Below are 16,482 nucleotides of genomic sequence, written 5' to 3'. Positions count from 1 at the left end.
AAGCTGATGAAACTGTAATCCGTGAACAAAGCACAGACACCAGACATTATCATACTGATGATACCATTCACTGCACAAGGCAGCAAGCCCAAGAACTGTCTGAAAAGATCTTTTGAACTCTCCCTTTTACTTGAACCGAACCATGCTAATATACATGCTTAAACTTCTGACTTAGAAGTCACACAAGGCAGCTAGTTGTGATGTCCGCCATGTATATTTGTCCGCCGCTAACTAATTGCATGGCTAATTATAGAGCATTGCATGATGTATGCATTAAGTTTTTTCTAGGGGTGTATGCACTTTAGTTACAGCATATATTACCCTACAGTTTTTTATGTACTTCTATTGTCATGAAAAACATTCTAAGCCAACTACTTTTCTATGGTGCAGCAGCCAGGGTGTGGTGGCCTCTAATATGGATGGGTTCTATGTTAATTTGTTGTCTAGTGACAACCATTCACTAGATTGGGATGAAGACAATGAATTGGTTAGCCCCCCTGAGGAGTAGCTACCAGCAGTTGAAGAATTGACTCCCACTGTGAGACCAAACCAGAAAAGGTCGAAGAATTTTAGCGAAAAGGAAGATGAATTATTGGTGTCGGTATGGCTAAATATTAGTATGGATGCTGTTCAAGGCAACGACCAATCACAGTCTACATATTGGAAGCGAATTCATGACTACTTCCACTCCAACAAAGACTTCAATTCAGATCGCACTCAAAGTTCCCTAATGCATCGTTGGCCTCATATTCAAGAAAATGTAAACAAGTTTGTTGGCTGTCTTTCCCAGATTGAGGGGCGAAGGCAAAGCGGGGTTACAATTGAAGATAAGGTTAGAATAAATGTCCTTAATTTGATACATGCCTCAATTACTTTATGTTAGTTTAATGTGACATATTTCTTGGACAGATTTTGCAGGCATGTACTCTCTTCAAGTCCGAAGATAAGAACAATAAGTCATTCATGTACATGCATTGCTGGAACCTCCTAAGAACCCAACCAAAGTGGGTTGCTAGGTCGGCTCAAGTGTCATCTCAGAAATCTTCTTAAAAGAAACAGAAGACCACCCTCAATTCAAGTCTGGTACATCTAGTCCAAGTACCCCAGATGATAGTGGAGCGGCAACTCCAGAATATGAGGTTTCAACACGACCATTGGGGAGGAAAAAAGAGAAAGAAAAATTACACCGAGGTGGAGATGCTGTGTTCATGGATGCAATGGATAATATGTGGGCAAAGAAGAAAGAGATGGATGCGGAGAAAGAGCTCAAGAAAGAGGAGAGATACAAACAAGCATTTGCACTTGAACAAGAGAGATTAGCACTAGAGAAAGTGAGGGTTGCAACCGAGAAAGAACAACTTGAGGTAAAGAAGCAAGAGGTAGAATTGAAGAGGATGGTAGAAGAAGAGAGAATTATGGCTATTGACATTACTGGTATGTTCGAGACACAACAACGGTACTACAGGAGTTTGCAGAATGAGATCATGACTCGCCGATGCAGTGGCTCAGGTTGATATTGTATGGACCCTTATGTTGTGTTTTATGTTCCTGTTGGTTCAACCATTTCGTTGTGTGTAATATTTGGGATGTTTGAACTACTATGTTGTGTGTGAACCTATGTTGGGAACTTTGAACCATGGGAAGTTTAGAAACATTGTGATGTTTGAACTCATAGTTGCACACCGAATACAAGATTACATGCATACCGAACACAAGACTACATGCATACCGAATACAAGACTACATGCATACCGAACACAAGACTACATGCATACCGAATACAAGAGTACATGTATACATAACGAAGACTAGGACTCAAACATTATTAGTACGGATCTCCATGACGTTGCCAGAGGTGCTCGATTAGATCTGCTTGAAGCTGAGAGTGAGTTTCCTTGTCTGTAATGTCATGATAAGTTTGAATGAACTCACGTAGTTCTGGTGTGCGTTTATGGGATAGTGTCACAGTTTCTCCTAAGCCATCAAATTGTAAGTCTTGCGTTTCACCTCGCTCATCTTCAATGATCATGTTGTGCATGATAACACAAGCAGTCATTATTTGGCCAAGTATATCCTGGTCCCAAAAACGAGCAGGACCACGTACAATGGTGAAACGAGATTGCAGAACTCCAAAAGCTCTTTACACATCCTTCCTAACTGCTTCTTGTGCTTTGGCAAAATATTTTCTCTTATTGCCTTGTGGCTTCTGAATGGTCTTCACAAAGGTGGCTCATGGAGGATAGATACTGTCAGCAAGATAATATCCCATTGTATAATTATGACTATTAATGGTGTAGTTCACCTTTGGAGCTTGCCCTTCTGCTAACTTCGCAAAGAGTGGGGAACGTTGAAGCACATTGATATCATTGTGAGATCCAGGTAAACCAAAAAAAACATGCCAAATCCATCGATCTTTTGAAGCAACGGCTTCTAGAATGATTGTGGGCTCACGCACATGGCCGGTATACATACATTGCCATGCCGTGGGGCAATTCTTCCACTTCCAATGCATGCAATCTATGCACCCCAGCATACCCGAAAAACCTCTTTCCTCCCCTATTGCAAGTAGTCTAGTAGTATCATTCTCATTTGGTGCTCTCAAATACTCATCCCTAAATACATCAATAACAGCTTTGACAAACCTTCTCAAACTCTCTATAATGGTACTTTCTTCAATACGAACCTGGGCATCAATAACATCCGCTGGAACTCCATAAGATAGCATTATGAATGCTGCTCCATAAGTAAAGCACTTAACCCAAGTTGTCCAGCTGCATTTCTCCTTTGGACAAAATTGTCATCATGATGCTCTACAGCATGCATTATGCGCAAAAAGAGATATCGCCTCATTCTAAACCTGTTTGGAGATGAAGAATAAGCCGTAGGTACGATCAACATCAACAGAACTCTAAAGATATTGCTTCATTTACAAACTTGCGCCTAAAGAACGTCGGGTCGTAGGTAGAATCGTCCGAGAAATAGTCTCGGAATAGCCTCCAATGCCCTTCTTGTCTGTCGCGATTGATGATTTGATGATCAGGGACCGAACCACCAGGCCGTGGCGCATTGACAACTTGATATTGCTTGCATGCTAGGTTGGCTGCAGCAACAATGGATTCGCCATCGTCGTCAGACGACGACAAATCCATGACCTGTTTCATGAGAAGGCTATGACGACTCATTGTGATGTGGAAGGCTGAAGGGGGCAGTGGTGTGCAATAGAAGAACCACCAGGGAGAGTACATATATAGGCTCAGAGAAATATAGCCTTTGGATATATGACGGTTGGAAACATAGCCGTTGCAACACGACCGTTCCAAATATAGCCGTTGGGAACAGTCGTTTGAAAAATTTCCATTTAAAAATAATCGTTCATAATTTATATGTCTAAAAATATTTGTTAAAAATATCGCGGTTTGAATTGTAGCCATTTAAAAATATAGCCGTTGGGATATAGAGAGTTAGATATTGTGAGTCTGTTGGAGAGTGTAGTGATATTGGGAAGGAATCTTTTTAGGAAGGCTCACTATAGTGGACTTTTGGGAGTGATTTTTTAAGAGTCTATTGGAGTTGCCCTAAGGCCGGAGTGGGTGTGGGTCTCATGTTAGACATAGGTATATATACATGTGTGCGTTTTAGTGGTAAGATCATAGATATATATCTATCGGTACAATGTTTGTATGTTGCAACGGTATCTAAATTATTATTATAATATATCACTTAAAAAAATAATATGATATGCAAATATACCTTTATCAAAGATAACATACATCATAGTAATATTTTTGATTGTTTTGCTATAAACATAATTACAAATAAAATATTAAATTATTTGGTATCGAACAATATAACATGAATACAAAAATGTTTGGAAGTTATGAAACTGATGACATGGACATGTCTGCCATGAAACCAAGCATATGATTATGGAAGAGCTGAAACTTGAGATCCTCTAGTTTGGCTCTAAATACTCGAATAACAAGATCAGGACTGTCTTATGATGTTTGGTCGGGTTCAAACTTTTTGGTTATTTCTTCCAGTTAGGGTTGCAAGTCATAGTGATAAAGATATCTAATTTACCATACTTCTCCACTAAGGTCATAGCATCCATATATCAACGTCTCATATCCCTCTCGCCAACAATAAATGACACTGGGAGGACCAATCTTGTGCCTACTGCAACCGCTATATTTTCCCTAGCAGATAAGCTATCCATTAAGTCTTCTTTTTTCCCCTGCATAACTAAAGTTCAGAATGTTCAGTTCATCATGTAAATTATAATATCATATAAATTTAGAGGTATCTCAAAAAATCTTACATACTCTAAAATCCTCAATTAAAATACCAGTGATGAAAGCATTTATGAGTACAAATAATAAGGTCCTAACAAATTGATTATTAAGCATTTCTTTTCTAAGCCAATATTATAGCATTTCTTTTCTAAACCGCTCTTATGGCTCCATCTCAATGTGCGGCTACAAGCAACAGCTATATTCTAAGCCTGACTTTAAAGTTCTAACATGCAGTCCATCCTTTTAAAGTATAAAAGCAGGAAGTAGGTGAACATTCTGTATATTGCATTGAAAATTCTAGAAATTATTGCCATACAGAAGCTGGTTAAGAGGTTATAATCTTGTCCTTCACAAAATCCAAAAAGTATATTGTGAGCTTCATGAACTCAATATTCAATTGGTAGTTTTTCTACTTGCTAGAGATGTTCAGTACCATTACAGATAAGAATAACATTGTCTTGAGGATAGCACCGAGCTATAAAGTAGGGCAGCTAACTGAGCATCTATCGGCAGCGTAGCTGGTCATAATGTTGAAATAGCCAAGAAAAAAAAAGCAAACTTACGTATAATCTCAGTTCACTTGTACCAAACCATGATCAAATATGTAACATCACCATCATCAATACATGGCATAAGCATGCTATTGATAGTAGTTTTTTTATTCACAAAAGGATGAGTCACATATGACATAACACCTTTCTAATTTCTCTGTCTCAAGACATGCACCACACATGAGAGGGAGTAGGAGGGAAACACACATGAAAAAAATCAGTAGAATCTTCCAAATCCACTTATCCTTTCAAATTCATTCTGCCAAATCACAATGCAGTCAAGTTGGGCAAGGATGAAAATCACAATTTGCTAGCAACTATCTATGGACCGACATATCGAGGACATAAAATAATTCATACGTCTGCAATTTCTATCGATTTCACTACCTAGAACAAAGCATATCTGTTAACATTCAGAAATATCATTGTTCACAATGATAGTGGTCATATTGTTTCATGGTAGCATTGAAGGAAAAAAATATTATTTAATGTTTCTTATTTTGCAATGCAGCATATCGATGTGGGTAATGGTGACATACAAAACAGAGTGAAGAAGACACTGAGTTGGACACAGATTCACTTGAACAACAGCTATTAGGCGTTGAAATGACTATTCACACATGACACTGTTCATGCACGGTGGTGTTCACTCGTGGTACTGTAGCACAAGATTAGGTTGGTTAGCGATAGGGTTAGTAATATTGGTTTGTTAGTTTAAATCAGATTGTTAGAAATAAGATTGGAGATCTGTTAGTTTAAATCAGATAAGATTATAGATAAGTTAGAGTTGGATTTGAATTAGAATTATGTAGGCTGACTAGTCGGCTATATATATGTGGTATTGTGCCTAGATCAAGTCAAGATAGAGAAATCAATCTAGTTTAAGGGTGCTAATGGGTCGGGTCCCCGACCTAAGGCGGGTCCGAAGCTAGGGCTGATTTGACACCTGTGGCTGCCTCACGGGCTCTGAGCCCCCAGGATAGTCATGGGATGGGCCTAGCCTAACTGCCCAAGCCCAAGGGACCTCGCGCCCCCACTGGCCACCCAACTCTCACCATGGGCTCCACCGCCCTCCTGCAGTACACTATTGTCGCCTCGCCTACGCACAATCCATCATCGCCACCCCTCGTCTACGCAATCCGCCGCTACCTCACCTATGCCGCCCTCCCATAGTATGTCACCGGCTCCGCCTCACCTATGCCCTGCGCTCGAAGTCAAGTCTCAGGTCCCTAACGGGGCTAGGGCTTTCTTTATAATCGGTAACAATTTCGGGGTCAGGTTAGGTTTAAGATCTTGGCCCCGACCCGACCTGTTGCCACCCTAAATCTAGTTCCTAGTCCTCTTCTCATATGTCTTCTCTATGGTTCTAAGTCTCCCTAATATATAGTATAATCCTTCCCTTAGTAGCCGACACTGTTCGACTATCTTCCCGGTGGATGTTTACCTTAACAATTGGTATCTGAGATGCCAGGTTCAAAATCTGGTGTTCTTCGCATCACATTGAGCTACTTGCTATACTTGGTGACTGAGGAGGTGCTACCAGGTCTTCAACTCATATGGCGCTGAGGTGGTACAATTGTTCATGGTGGTAACACATGTGGAGGCGCTTGTCCAATTCTGGTCAGCACATGACGCAGGTCGAGCTCACAGCACACCCCACGGGGCGCGCATCTACGACGATTCTTGCTTGTTGGACATCCATCACATGCAAGCAGCACCAGCACCTTCACCAACAACAACCTTGCCAGGTTCAAATTTTAAATTAATATTAAATTTTCAAATAGCTTGAAACCTAAAATTCAAATTTGACATTAATATTACAAATTCAAATAATTTGAAACCTAAAATTCAAATTTGATATTAATATTACAAATTCAAATTACTTGAAACCAAAAATTGAAATTTGACATTAATATTTCACACTCAAATTCAAATTCGCCATTTTTCATGCTTTCTTGACATGGATCCCTTCGTTATGGTCAAAGCGCAGGTATGAAGTTTTTTCGGTCGGCGAAAGGTGTGGCACGATTGCAGTAGCAAAAGGGGGATTTCATCGAATTGATTGATCTCCTTCTCATCAACGACGTTTGCAACTCCGACGATGCGTCTTTTCCCAGCAAGAATCGTATGACGTTTCTTCTTTGTTGTGTCAATCACAAAAAAGACTTGGTGAACATCTTTAGCGAGTACGAAGGGTTCAGACTTGTATCCGAGATGTTTGAGATCAACGCTAGTGAATCCATACTTGCCATTAGTGACGCTATTTGCCCCATGTACCCAACGGCACCGAAATAGGCATACCTTGAATCCTAAGTAGTTCAGCTCCCAGATCTCCTCTATTTGACTATAGTATGTGCCCCTCTGCATGTCGTTGTCATAAGCATCTATACGGATGTCACTGTTCTGGTATATACTCTTCTCATCTTGGGCAACCGTGTAAAATATATATCCATTTATATCGTACTCTTGATATGTCATAATTGTGTATATAGAGCTCGATGCCAGTTTGTTTTATCAGAGTACTTGTAGGAGTACTCGATTGTCTGATTTGATCTCGGAACCAAGTCGTGAACCTTTGCATATGTTACCTCGCAACCCAAGCTTCGGTATGCCCTGTATTCTTTTCAAGTAGCATCTGCTTGTGCTCATTGACATATGGGCACACTTCGCTCAATTGTTGCGGTACGAGAAAATGAGCTTGGTCGTATGCTTTCTGATAAGGAGTTATTGCCATCTTCCCTAGGATCCCTACACCTGCGAGCTTCCCCTCATGGCGAGAATTAGGCACGCCAATTGAGTTATTTGGGTCAATGTAATTAACAGACTACTCCAATGCCTCCTCCGTCGCGTAACCCTGCACGATGCATCTCTCAGGAAAGGCTCGATTCCTTAGGTACGACTTGAGAATGCTCATATATCTCTTATATAGAAACATGTGATGCAAGAATATAGGACCAAGATAGTGTATCTCTTTCACAAGGTAAGCAATGAGATGTACCATGATACTGAAAAGGGATGATGAGAAATACACTTTAAGAATACATAGAGTCTCAAAGTGTCTTTTTCTAACTCCTCCAGCGAGTATGGATCGAATACCTTTTATTCAATTGCATTGAAGAAAAAGCATAGGCTTAGGATAGCCTCGCGAACTTTAATTGGAAGGATGTTCCTAATAGCTACCGTAAGCAGTGACGTCATCATCATATGGCAATCATCGTCACCTATTAGTATCACCGTAACTTATAACTGGCCTAGGGAGACCTGTCATCTTTACGACCCGTCACTTATGACTAGTGCAGGAAGATCCGTCACTTATGTTCAAGTCATGAGTGACGGGTTTAGTTATTATCCGTCACTCAGGTTATAGGTGACGGGCAATATTACGACCCGTCACCTATTATCTGTTATCTGTGACGGATAAATACCTGGTCCCGATCTGAGATGACGTAAATGATGAATCGTTTAATAACTAGTGACTTATGTCTGTCTCCTTTATCCGTTTTTTACGTAATGAACTATAGTTCATCAATTATAATGGTGTGGAAATTTATTCTCAATCGCACAACCGCCTTTCCAGTTTCTATAGTCATCTTTGCCGTAAGATATAAAACTTCCATACTAGTCATCTTTACTGTGACATTGATGATACTAATGAATAAATGTAACATAACACAGGTAACATTCAACAGCAGTTTGGACACACTATCCTAGTATGTCCATTCTAGCTCACTTATCTTGGTCCTAAACATGCTATCGTACGACTTCGGTCTTCGGTAGGAGTATTTTATCGTTCCCCTTTGTATGCCTTTTCTTTAAAGAAAAATTCGGTTTATATGTTTGCCTTCATTTGAAAGTACAAACTAGAGCAAACTACACAAGTCAATAGCAATGACTAATTGACTAATATTTTCCGTGAGGGAAAACAACTTTTTAAAAGTAAGATTTGGTCATTGTGTAACATCGCGAGATAACATCCATTTACAACCACACGAAACATTTGTTTAAGAAGCATGCTGATAAATGAATTGGTGATGGCTCTACCCAATGCAATGTACAACCCTCGAACTCCGATGTTGAAAAATAACAAGAGGCTGTTTGGAGGATCATGCAAATGAAAATCAGGTAAGTATATCTCTATATTGGCTACATCTATATCTATACTTTTATAAAATATATGAGTTATAGCATACTCGATCGATCTCCATCATCCGACCAAATTGATCAAATGGTTATCGTGTAAAGTTGGATTCTATTTTTCTTTCTAAAAATATATTTAATCTGCTATTATTTATCCTCCATACGTAGAGATTCAATATTCGTCTTTCATATATTTTAAAAATACATTCAATATTTCATTATTTATCTCCCATACTTCTTTTAATTGTTATATATTAGATTAATTTCACATGCGTAAAATACATGTACTATTACTAATTTAAATAAACGACACACTTTTAATATGTCGTAGTATTCTAGAATCTTAATAGTTATAAACGTATATCCTCAAAACATGTTTAACTAAATGTAACCAATTCGATCAGCACAACATGTACAGCATAGTAGAGTGGGCTTCAAAGTGAGACTGCGACGAGCTAGTCATGGAGCATTACATATTTAACCCTCTATTTTCAAATTTTCCTTAACCCCTCGTGGTGCAGGTTGGAAACATAAAACCCCAGGACACGGCGGCTGCGCTGTGCGAGGTGGAAATTTGGCAAACCGGTAGCGTACTCGCGTGCAGAGAGACGAAGTTTCCTGGAAGTTGCACGGGCACGGCGGTGGGGATTGGAAGGGAAAAATATTACTATAAAACTCGGTGGGCCCACTCGCCAGTGCCCCGGCCCAACTCCTCCACACCCTATAAAAGAGCCCTTCCACAGCCACGCGATTCCCCATCGCAACACAAACCGCACCTCGTCTCCATTGACCAGACGGCGACGCTCACCTCCTCCTCGGTCTTCCCCGTCGTCCTCCTGGCTTCCCTTCGTTCTCCGCGTAAGCCCCTCCGATCTCCCTCACCTCATCGTCCGTCGCGCCGATCTGTACGGGTTCAGGACGATCTGGGCCGATTAGGTCGGGATTTGTGTCGATCCGGGGTTTGATTTCGGCGCGGGTCTGGGTAGGGTTGGGAAGGTTTTGTCGTCGGCCCGTCAATTTCGCGATTGGGGTTCACGGATTGTGAATCGGATTGGCTTCCTGCTCTATCGATCGAGGTTTGCGGTTGGGGTTGCAGATTAGAGGTTGCGTTCGATCGATTTGGTCGCAGATTTGGGGGGTGTGGTATGAATTTGACTTGGATCTTGTAGGTCCTGACTCAGTTTAGGATCTGGTTGATCAGGGCGTTGGTTTGTGCAGCGTTGATTTGTACCGGACACTTGTATTCTAGGTTATTGCGGTTTGGGGATGAACTAGGCCACTAGGGGGTCCGGTTAGATCGTTGACTTCTGTGCTTTACCAGAATTTCGTCAATTTCCGTCCGATAGTTATGATGTATGATTGTAGAAGTTAGATTAGATAGTGGATCGCACGCGTGTATATACTAATGCGGTAATCTCATACTCTACTCGTTACACTGATGTGGGTGGCTTAAATCGTAGAATCAATCGTGTACTCTAGCAGTTTTTGTCTTCTCTAAATATGTGCTACTGTACTGTCTAGGTCTGATGGAAGGTGTTAAGCATGCCACTGTATCTGCTCTTGATACAACATGTTTTTTTTAAGTAACGTGTTAGCAAACATTTCATATTCCATACATGATTCTTCTGTGTATTCACCTTTCATGATCTTTTCGTGCAGGATTTTGATCCTCGTCACTCATGTCTGCTGAAGTCGCCGAGGGACAATCTTATTTCCTCTCGTGCTACTTCTGGTTCATATACTGCATAAAATTCCGTGATTTCACTTGATACAGGTGGATCACCTGGAGTTTTGTGCTAATACTTCCTACCATGTGAATCAGTTGTAGCTGGCGATATTGGCAAGACTCAAGTTCTCTCATCTGAGTTCAGAAACATCTGTTGGTCGAGTGTTTGGTCTCCTGCTTCCCTTGAGTCTTGCCAGGCATAGTTTCTCATCAATTGCGTTCTCTGATCTCATTCTGTGACTCTACCTACATCTCTTTTGGTCCTGTCAAGCTCTTAATCCTCCCTTTAGAAGACTTGTCTTGGCGTTGAATCATCCTGCTCTCTGCTTACACTACAGTCTTCTGAAGGCCTCCCTTGTTGCGTTCTGTGCTCAAACTTTTGACAGGCTCTCCCACTCCTCTTGGTTGATTGCTCCTGGATTCTCTCTACTGTGCACTGAAACTTTTCTCTTCCTGGTCAAACTTGTGACCTCCTTGAAGTATTTCTGCTTTTGTCTTGGGATCTCTCTGTTGTCTTGTTGGTCCTGAAGACAAGACATACATTAAAGGTGATGGCGCAAACTAGCCTGCCACCTGGTTTTCGTTTCCACCCAACAGACGTTGAGCTCGTTTCCTACTACTTGAAAAGGAAGATTATGGGAAAGAAACTTCTTGTGGAAGCTATATCAGAGGTTGAGCTGTACAAGTTTGCTCCCTGGGATCTCCCTGGTAATTTCTATACAGTGATGTTTTAAACTTTCTGTAGTTAATAGCTGGTGTTCAAACAAGTAGTTTTCATTTTTTTCCATGTAATGAGGCAAACTTAAGTTTTTGACTATCATTTGATGTAGAATTTTGCTCTTCGTATATATATTTTGCAGATAAATCCTGTCTTCGAAGCAAAGACCTTGAATGGTTCTTCTTTTGTCCTCGTGATAAGAAGTATCCTAATGGGTCCAGGACAAACCGTGCCACACCAAATGGTTACTGGAAAACTAGTGGAAAAGATAGAACTATTGTGCTCAACTCTCGCGCTGTTGGGATGAAGAAAACATTGATTTTTCATGAAGGCAAGGCACCTAAAGGTGACCGGACTGATTGGGTGATGTATGAATACAAAATGGAAGACGATGATTTGGTTTCTGCTGGTTTCTCGAAGGTAATGCTATTTGCCTCTAATGCTTTCTAGTTCATAGGTATTTTCCAACATTCTTTATTCAAAATAATCCTTGTTGAGATGCTTGGTGTGTCACTCTGTAATTGCACCTGCGCTCATTAGTTCAATAGATGACTCTTGATGAGTGGTATGTCATGTGGGAAGTCAAGCAATACCAATTCAATGATTATTTTTTTTGTTTTCTATATGATAAAACAAGTTGAGTGAAGGTCTTGAAAATAAATCTGCATTCTTCAGTATTTGAGCTAATTTATGCCTTTACCTGGTTTCATGACTTGTCCATTATGTAGCCATTGCTTAGCCACTGCCTTTTCGGGTTTTGTTTAAGCAAATTACTATGAATTTTAGAAGAACTATTCCATATGCTATTTGAGGTACTGTCCTTACTAGATTGGTCCTTTGCTTTCTGGAACATTCAGGATGCTTATGTACTCTGCAAAATTTTCAAGAAAAGTGGCCTTGGTCCGAGGATTGGGGAGCAATATGGGGCTCCATTTAATGAAGATGAATGGGAAAATGCGGATGCTGAAGCTTCCTTGTTTAATTTGATGCCCTCCTCAGAAGTAGTGAACCCAGTGGAGGACCCACATGTCCAGCACGCCGCCCCTGCTGGTGCTGTAGAGGTACCACGTCTACAGCATTCATCTGCTGCTTGTGCTGGGGAGGAATCATCATTTGATCTTGTAACTGCTACTACTTGTATTGAGGAGGACTTAGCTTTTGGCTATACTACTGCTGGCTCTGCTTTCCAAGATCTATCTGCTCAGCAGGCTATTGATGGGGTGGTTTCTGGCAATAACATTTCCAATGAGGTCAATGATATGTGCAATCCTCATGACTTTGATGGACTTTCACTGGAGGATTTGTCTAGGTTTCTGAATGATTCTCCTCTTCATGACAGCCCTGTTGGAGAGGTATATCAAGTTCTTTCATTTACTAGTTCCTTGACATTACATTTATTTTTATGCTTCTGCTCTAGAAATTCTTACAAGATGTGCTCTTTTCTTGTCTAATTAGCTCTCACTTTGCAGAATTCTGCTCTCCCTCCAATGTGTGAAGCTGAGGCTCGTGCTTTTGAAGTGAACACTGTTGACCTCTACAATGAATTGTCAGGGCTTGCTGGGTTAGGAGATGTGTCAGACAACTACTTTGCTAGGAATGTGGGTTCCACGGAGTACTCTATCCTACACGCTGACAGAGAACTTTCTACTGATGATTATATAGAACTGAATGATCTCCTTGCTCCTGATGCAAGCTTCCCCTGTGAATTTCCTGCGCAAAACAATCAATTTTTGCAGTATCCCCTTGCTCCATCCACATACAACGGGCATTTTGATGATGCTGGTACTCTGTCAGCTGCTTTTGGACCAAGTGGCTCGCTTCCAACCATTTCTTATGTTTTTCCTCCTGGCAATAACGGTGACTTCGCCACAGACCAGGCAACCGACTACTCGGACCCAACCATGCAGTACCCATTCTCATGAGGTCTGCAACGATGACAGGTAAAAATTGGTCGTCCTCCTTTTGTTTGTTTGCCTCCGTGGAACTTTTTTTGTCTGAACTGGTTTGGGTGTTGCAACATATAGTTTTCTGATGCTGGTACAATGCTTCACCTTCCTGGACGTCATGGCAAATAAAGATGCTTGTCGCGCTCATGAAATGGTCTGCTGCTATTCTAAACCAAGCCAAACTTGGCTGGTTCTCTCTTGCAAGCACAGTGCTGGATCAAATTGCTTGCCCTGGTTGCTGCATGCTCCCAAGTCCCAACCGATTGGTTGAGCTGATTGCCAAGCTTGGCATTAGTACTTGGCATGCGAATCTTCGCTTATGTTATTTGTGTGTATTCGCTACTTGCTGGTTGCCATCCATTTAAGTTACTTCTGTCAAACTATTGTGTATCGAGTGTTGCAATGTGCGAGCCATTACTATTAGATTGTAATATGGAATGCCTGGTACTTTTAATGTCTTGAAGTCTTGAGTTTATGTACTTTTGGATTGTTGCTAGTTATCTGCTCTCGCGTGCTCTTAGAGTAGTTCTGCTGTCTTTAGTGCAAGCAGGTAATGCCAGATTATGTTTGATAAAGATCTTGTTGCAATCTTAGATCGTGGCCCATAGCAACCTAGTAATGCTCGTCGCTAGGATGGATGATTTTGCAAATTGGTTGCACTTCTCTGATGCTTGCGAAACTGTGATAGTAGTACTATCTGATACTCTGAAACTTTTTCTCGAATGCACAACACAATTAACATCAGTGGTAGAAGGAGAAAAGATAGAACAGAATCTGTGACGGACTAATCTAAGAAGTCTTGTGATGCCCTGCGTAATTGTAGCCTCCATAAGGCAGCCTCTGTTGCTGCTGGTGCGGCCGCTGCTCGAGCATAGCTATGGCCCCTGGCCCTTGAATGCCATTCTTGCCGTATTGTTACCAGACCATCTGCTCCTCCGTCAGAAGCTGCTGCTTCGTTTGCATGTCGGACATCTGCACGTACGTCGGCGGCGGCACCACCATCGACGCAGCGAAAGGGTCCACGCCTGCCGCGCCGCTGCTGATCCCCGGAGGCGTCAGTAATGCGAGCATCGGTGCCCCAGGTGACCGCATCGCCACGCTGCTCGCGCTGCCGGAGAACGTCTGCGCGTTCGTGACCGTCGCATGACTGTACATCCCGTCGAGCACCATCATGTTGAGGCCACCCCCGAGCTCGGCGTGCTGGTTCGCAAGCGCGCTTGCTGACTGGACCAGCGCGGTCTCCCAGTCCGCCGACGAGTGATCGAACGTCACCTCTCGGCGCCGAGCTTGCTGCGTTGCCGTCGAACAGAGCCAGCGCCAGCTGCTGCCCGTGCTCTTCCCCGGACATGGCGTCCGCCTTCAAGTTCAGGAAGTCTGCTTCGTCGGCCGCGTCGGCGGCGATGAGCGGGGGCTCGAGTTCGGCTTGCACCGCCTTGCCGGCATTGTCCTCCTCTTGCGCAGCGGCTGGCGCGGCTCCACGGTTGCCAGAAGGGCCTTGGAGGCGTTCATATCGCACTCGTGAACAAGGCCCGCCTCCGGGCTTGCTGGCTGCGGCGATGGCGGTGGCAGCCTCTGCTGTGACGCCGCGGCGCGCCTGTCGCGGATGAACTCGTCCATGAGCTCCAGCTACTTCTGAGTCACGACCTCCACCTCCGGGACGTCGGACTGGCGGTAGACGCAGGCGGTCTTGCACCACGAGTAGAAGGCCTCGAGCTCGTCCAGTCGCACTCCGCAGTCTCCATCTCGGGGAACTACTCGATGAGTAGCAGCACGCTCTCCTTCACCAGCGGGTACAGCGACACCGCCACCACCCTGTTTGCCTTCGCCGCGCCTGCAATGAGCCTCCGGCGGTGAGCAGAGAATGGATATCGTACACTCATGTCAACGCACGTATTAACGGTCAGTGGCGGAGCTTGCACCAAAATTAAGAATGGGCCATTCGAAGAATTATATACTAATCTTTATATAATTAGATGATTTATCACCTAACATCAATACTATATTTAAGGGTTTGAAATTATTAGGAAGGGCCAAGACCCCCTTGTCCTTCACTAAGCTCCGCCAGTGTTAACGGCATCGACACGATCCAAGAATGCAAAGACATTATGTGAGCAGGGGCTCACCTACTGGGCGGCAAGCGATGAACCCGTCGAGGAGGTGCTGCAGCTGGTTGGCCTCGGCGAGGACCTGCTCCAGCGTCATCTCGCTCGTCGGCGTGTCCCTGGTCACGAGCGCCACCGGCTTCTCAGCCTCGGCATCCGCCGCGTCCTCGTGTCTCCCGTTGAGATCACAGGTGAATCGGTTCCCCGGGGACATGTACAGCTCGTCGCGGAGCGGCCTGCCCCCGCGCGCGGCGCCGCCCTGCCTGGCCTGCATCCGGTACTCGAGGCGGTCGTCGAGGTAGGCGGCGTAGGTGCGGACGAAAGCGGAGAAGTCCCAGGCGTCGGCGCGGGACCCAAGACAGAAGTCGGACATGTTGAGCATGCGCGTGCCGCGGCGCGTGGCGTAGAACAACTCCTGCTCGAACGCTGTTCGCCGTCGGCGAGGAGGCGGTGCACGATGATCAGCGTCTTGAGCGCGACCGCCCAGCTCCGCGTCCGGCCCAGGCGACGCGACAGCGGGGACACGCAGGTGCCGACGTAGGCACGGGAGTAGCAGGTGAGCGCGAGGATCTCCCGGATGTGGCGCTCGTCGGCGGGGAAGCTCTCGCTGTGCCTGGTGGCCTTGACGAGGGCCACGTCGAGCTCCGACGCCGCGGAGCTGCCGCTGCCGACCTTAACGAGGCCGATGCTCGTCTGATCCTTCACCGCGCCCAGCGCCTGGCGCAGCTTGCTCGGCGCCATTGTTCGTCCGTCCGGCCTGTCGGCCGGCGGGGAGGACGTGCGTCAAGAATCAAGATTGGTTTGGTCGCTCGCGGTTCTTGCGCCTGGTCGTGACGTCGCGCGCGACGGGCAAATGGAGAGAGGTGAAATGTGGTGCTTGTGTTCGAGGCGAAGCGCGCGGCGGGTGATGGAAATGCGCAGAGGGAAGCGGTGGCAGGGCAGACGCCCGAGGAAGGAGGAGGCCGTGGACGGTGTAGAGGGAAGCAAATTGATCTGCTTCATAGAAGATT

The 16,482-nt window shown here is 44.0% G+C and overlaps 1 protein-coding gene and 2 pseudogenes across 1 annotated transcript; 2 read left to right on the top strand and 1 right to left on the bottom strand.

The window, feature by feature from the left end:
• The first annotated feature begins 396 nt into the window (after positions 1 to 396).
• Positions 397 to 1,514, top strand: LOC133884259 (glutathione S-transferase T3-like; annotated as a pseudogene).
• Positions 1,515 to 9,712: 8,198 nt separating this feature from the next.
• LOC133884342 (NAC domain-containing protein 2-like) lies at positions 9,713 to 13,833 on the top strand. Its single transcript, XM_062323713.1, has 6 exons — positions 9,713 to 9,838; positions 10,640 to 11,414; positions 11,567 to 11,844; positions 12,282 to 12,776; positions 12,894 to 13,364; positions 13,449 to 13,833. The coding sequence occupies exons 2-5, from the start codon at positions 11,258 to 11,260 to the stop codon at positions 13,344 to 13,346; spliced, it is 1,383 nt and encodes a 460-aa protein (XP_062179697.1). The 5' UTR covers positions 9,713 to 9,838; positions 10,640 to 11,257; the 3' UTR covers positions 13,347 to 13,364; positions 13,449 to 13,833.
• Positions 13,834 to 14,159: 326 nt separating this feature from the next.
• Positions 14,160 to 16,213, bottom strand: LOC133884343 (putative clathrin assembly protein At4g02650; annotated as a pseudogene).
• Between the last annotated feature and the right edge of the window lie 269 nt (positions 16,214 to 16,482).

This window comes from Phragmites australis, chromosome 11 (genome assembly GCF_958298935.1).
Source record: "Phragmites australis chromosome 11, lpPhrAust1.1, whole genome shotgun sequence".
Lineage (NCBI taxonomy): Eukaryota > Viridiplantae > Streptophyta > Magnoliopsida > Poales > Poaceae > Phragmites > Phragmites australis.
This window is presented reverse-complemented; position numbering and strand designations above follow the sequence as displayed.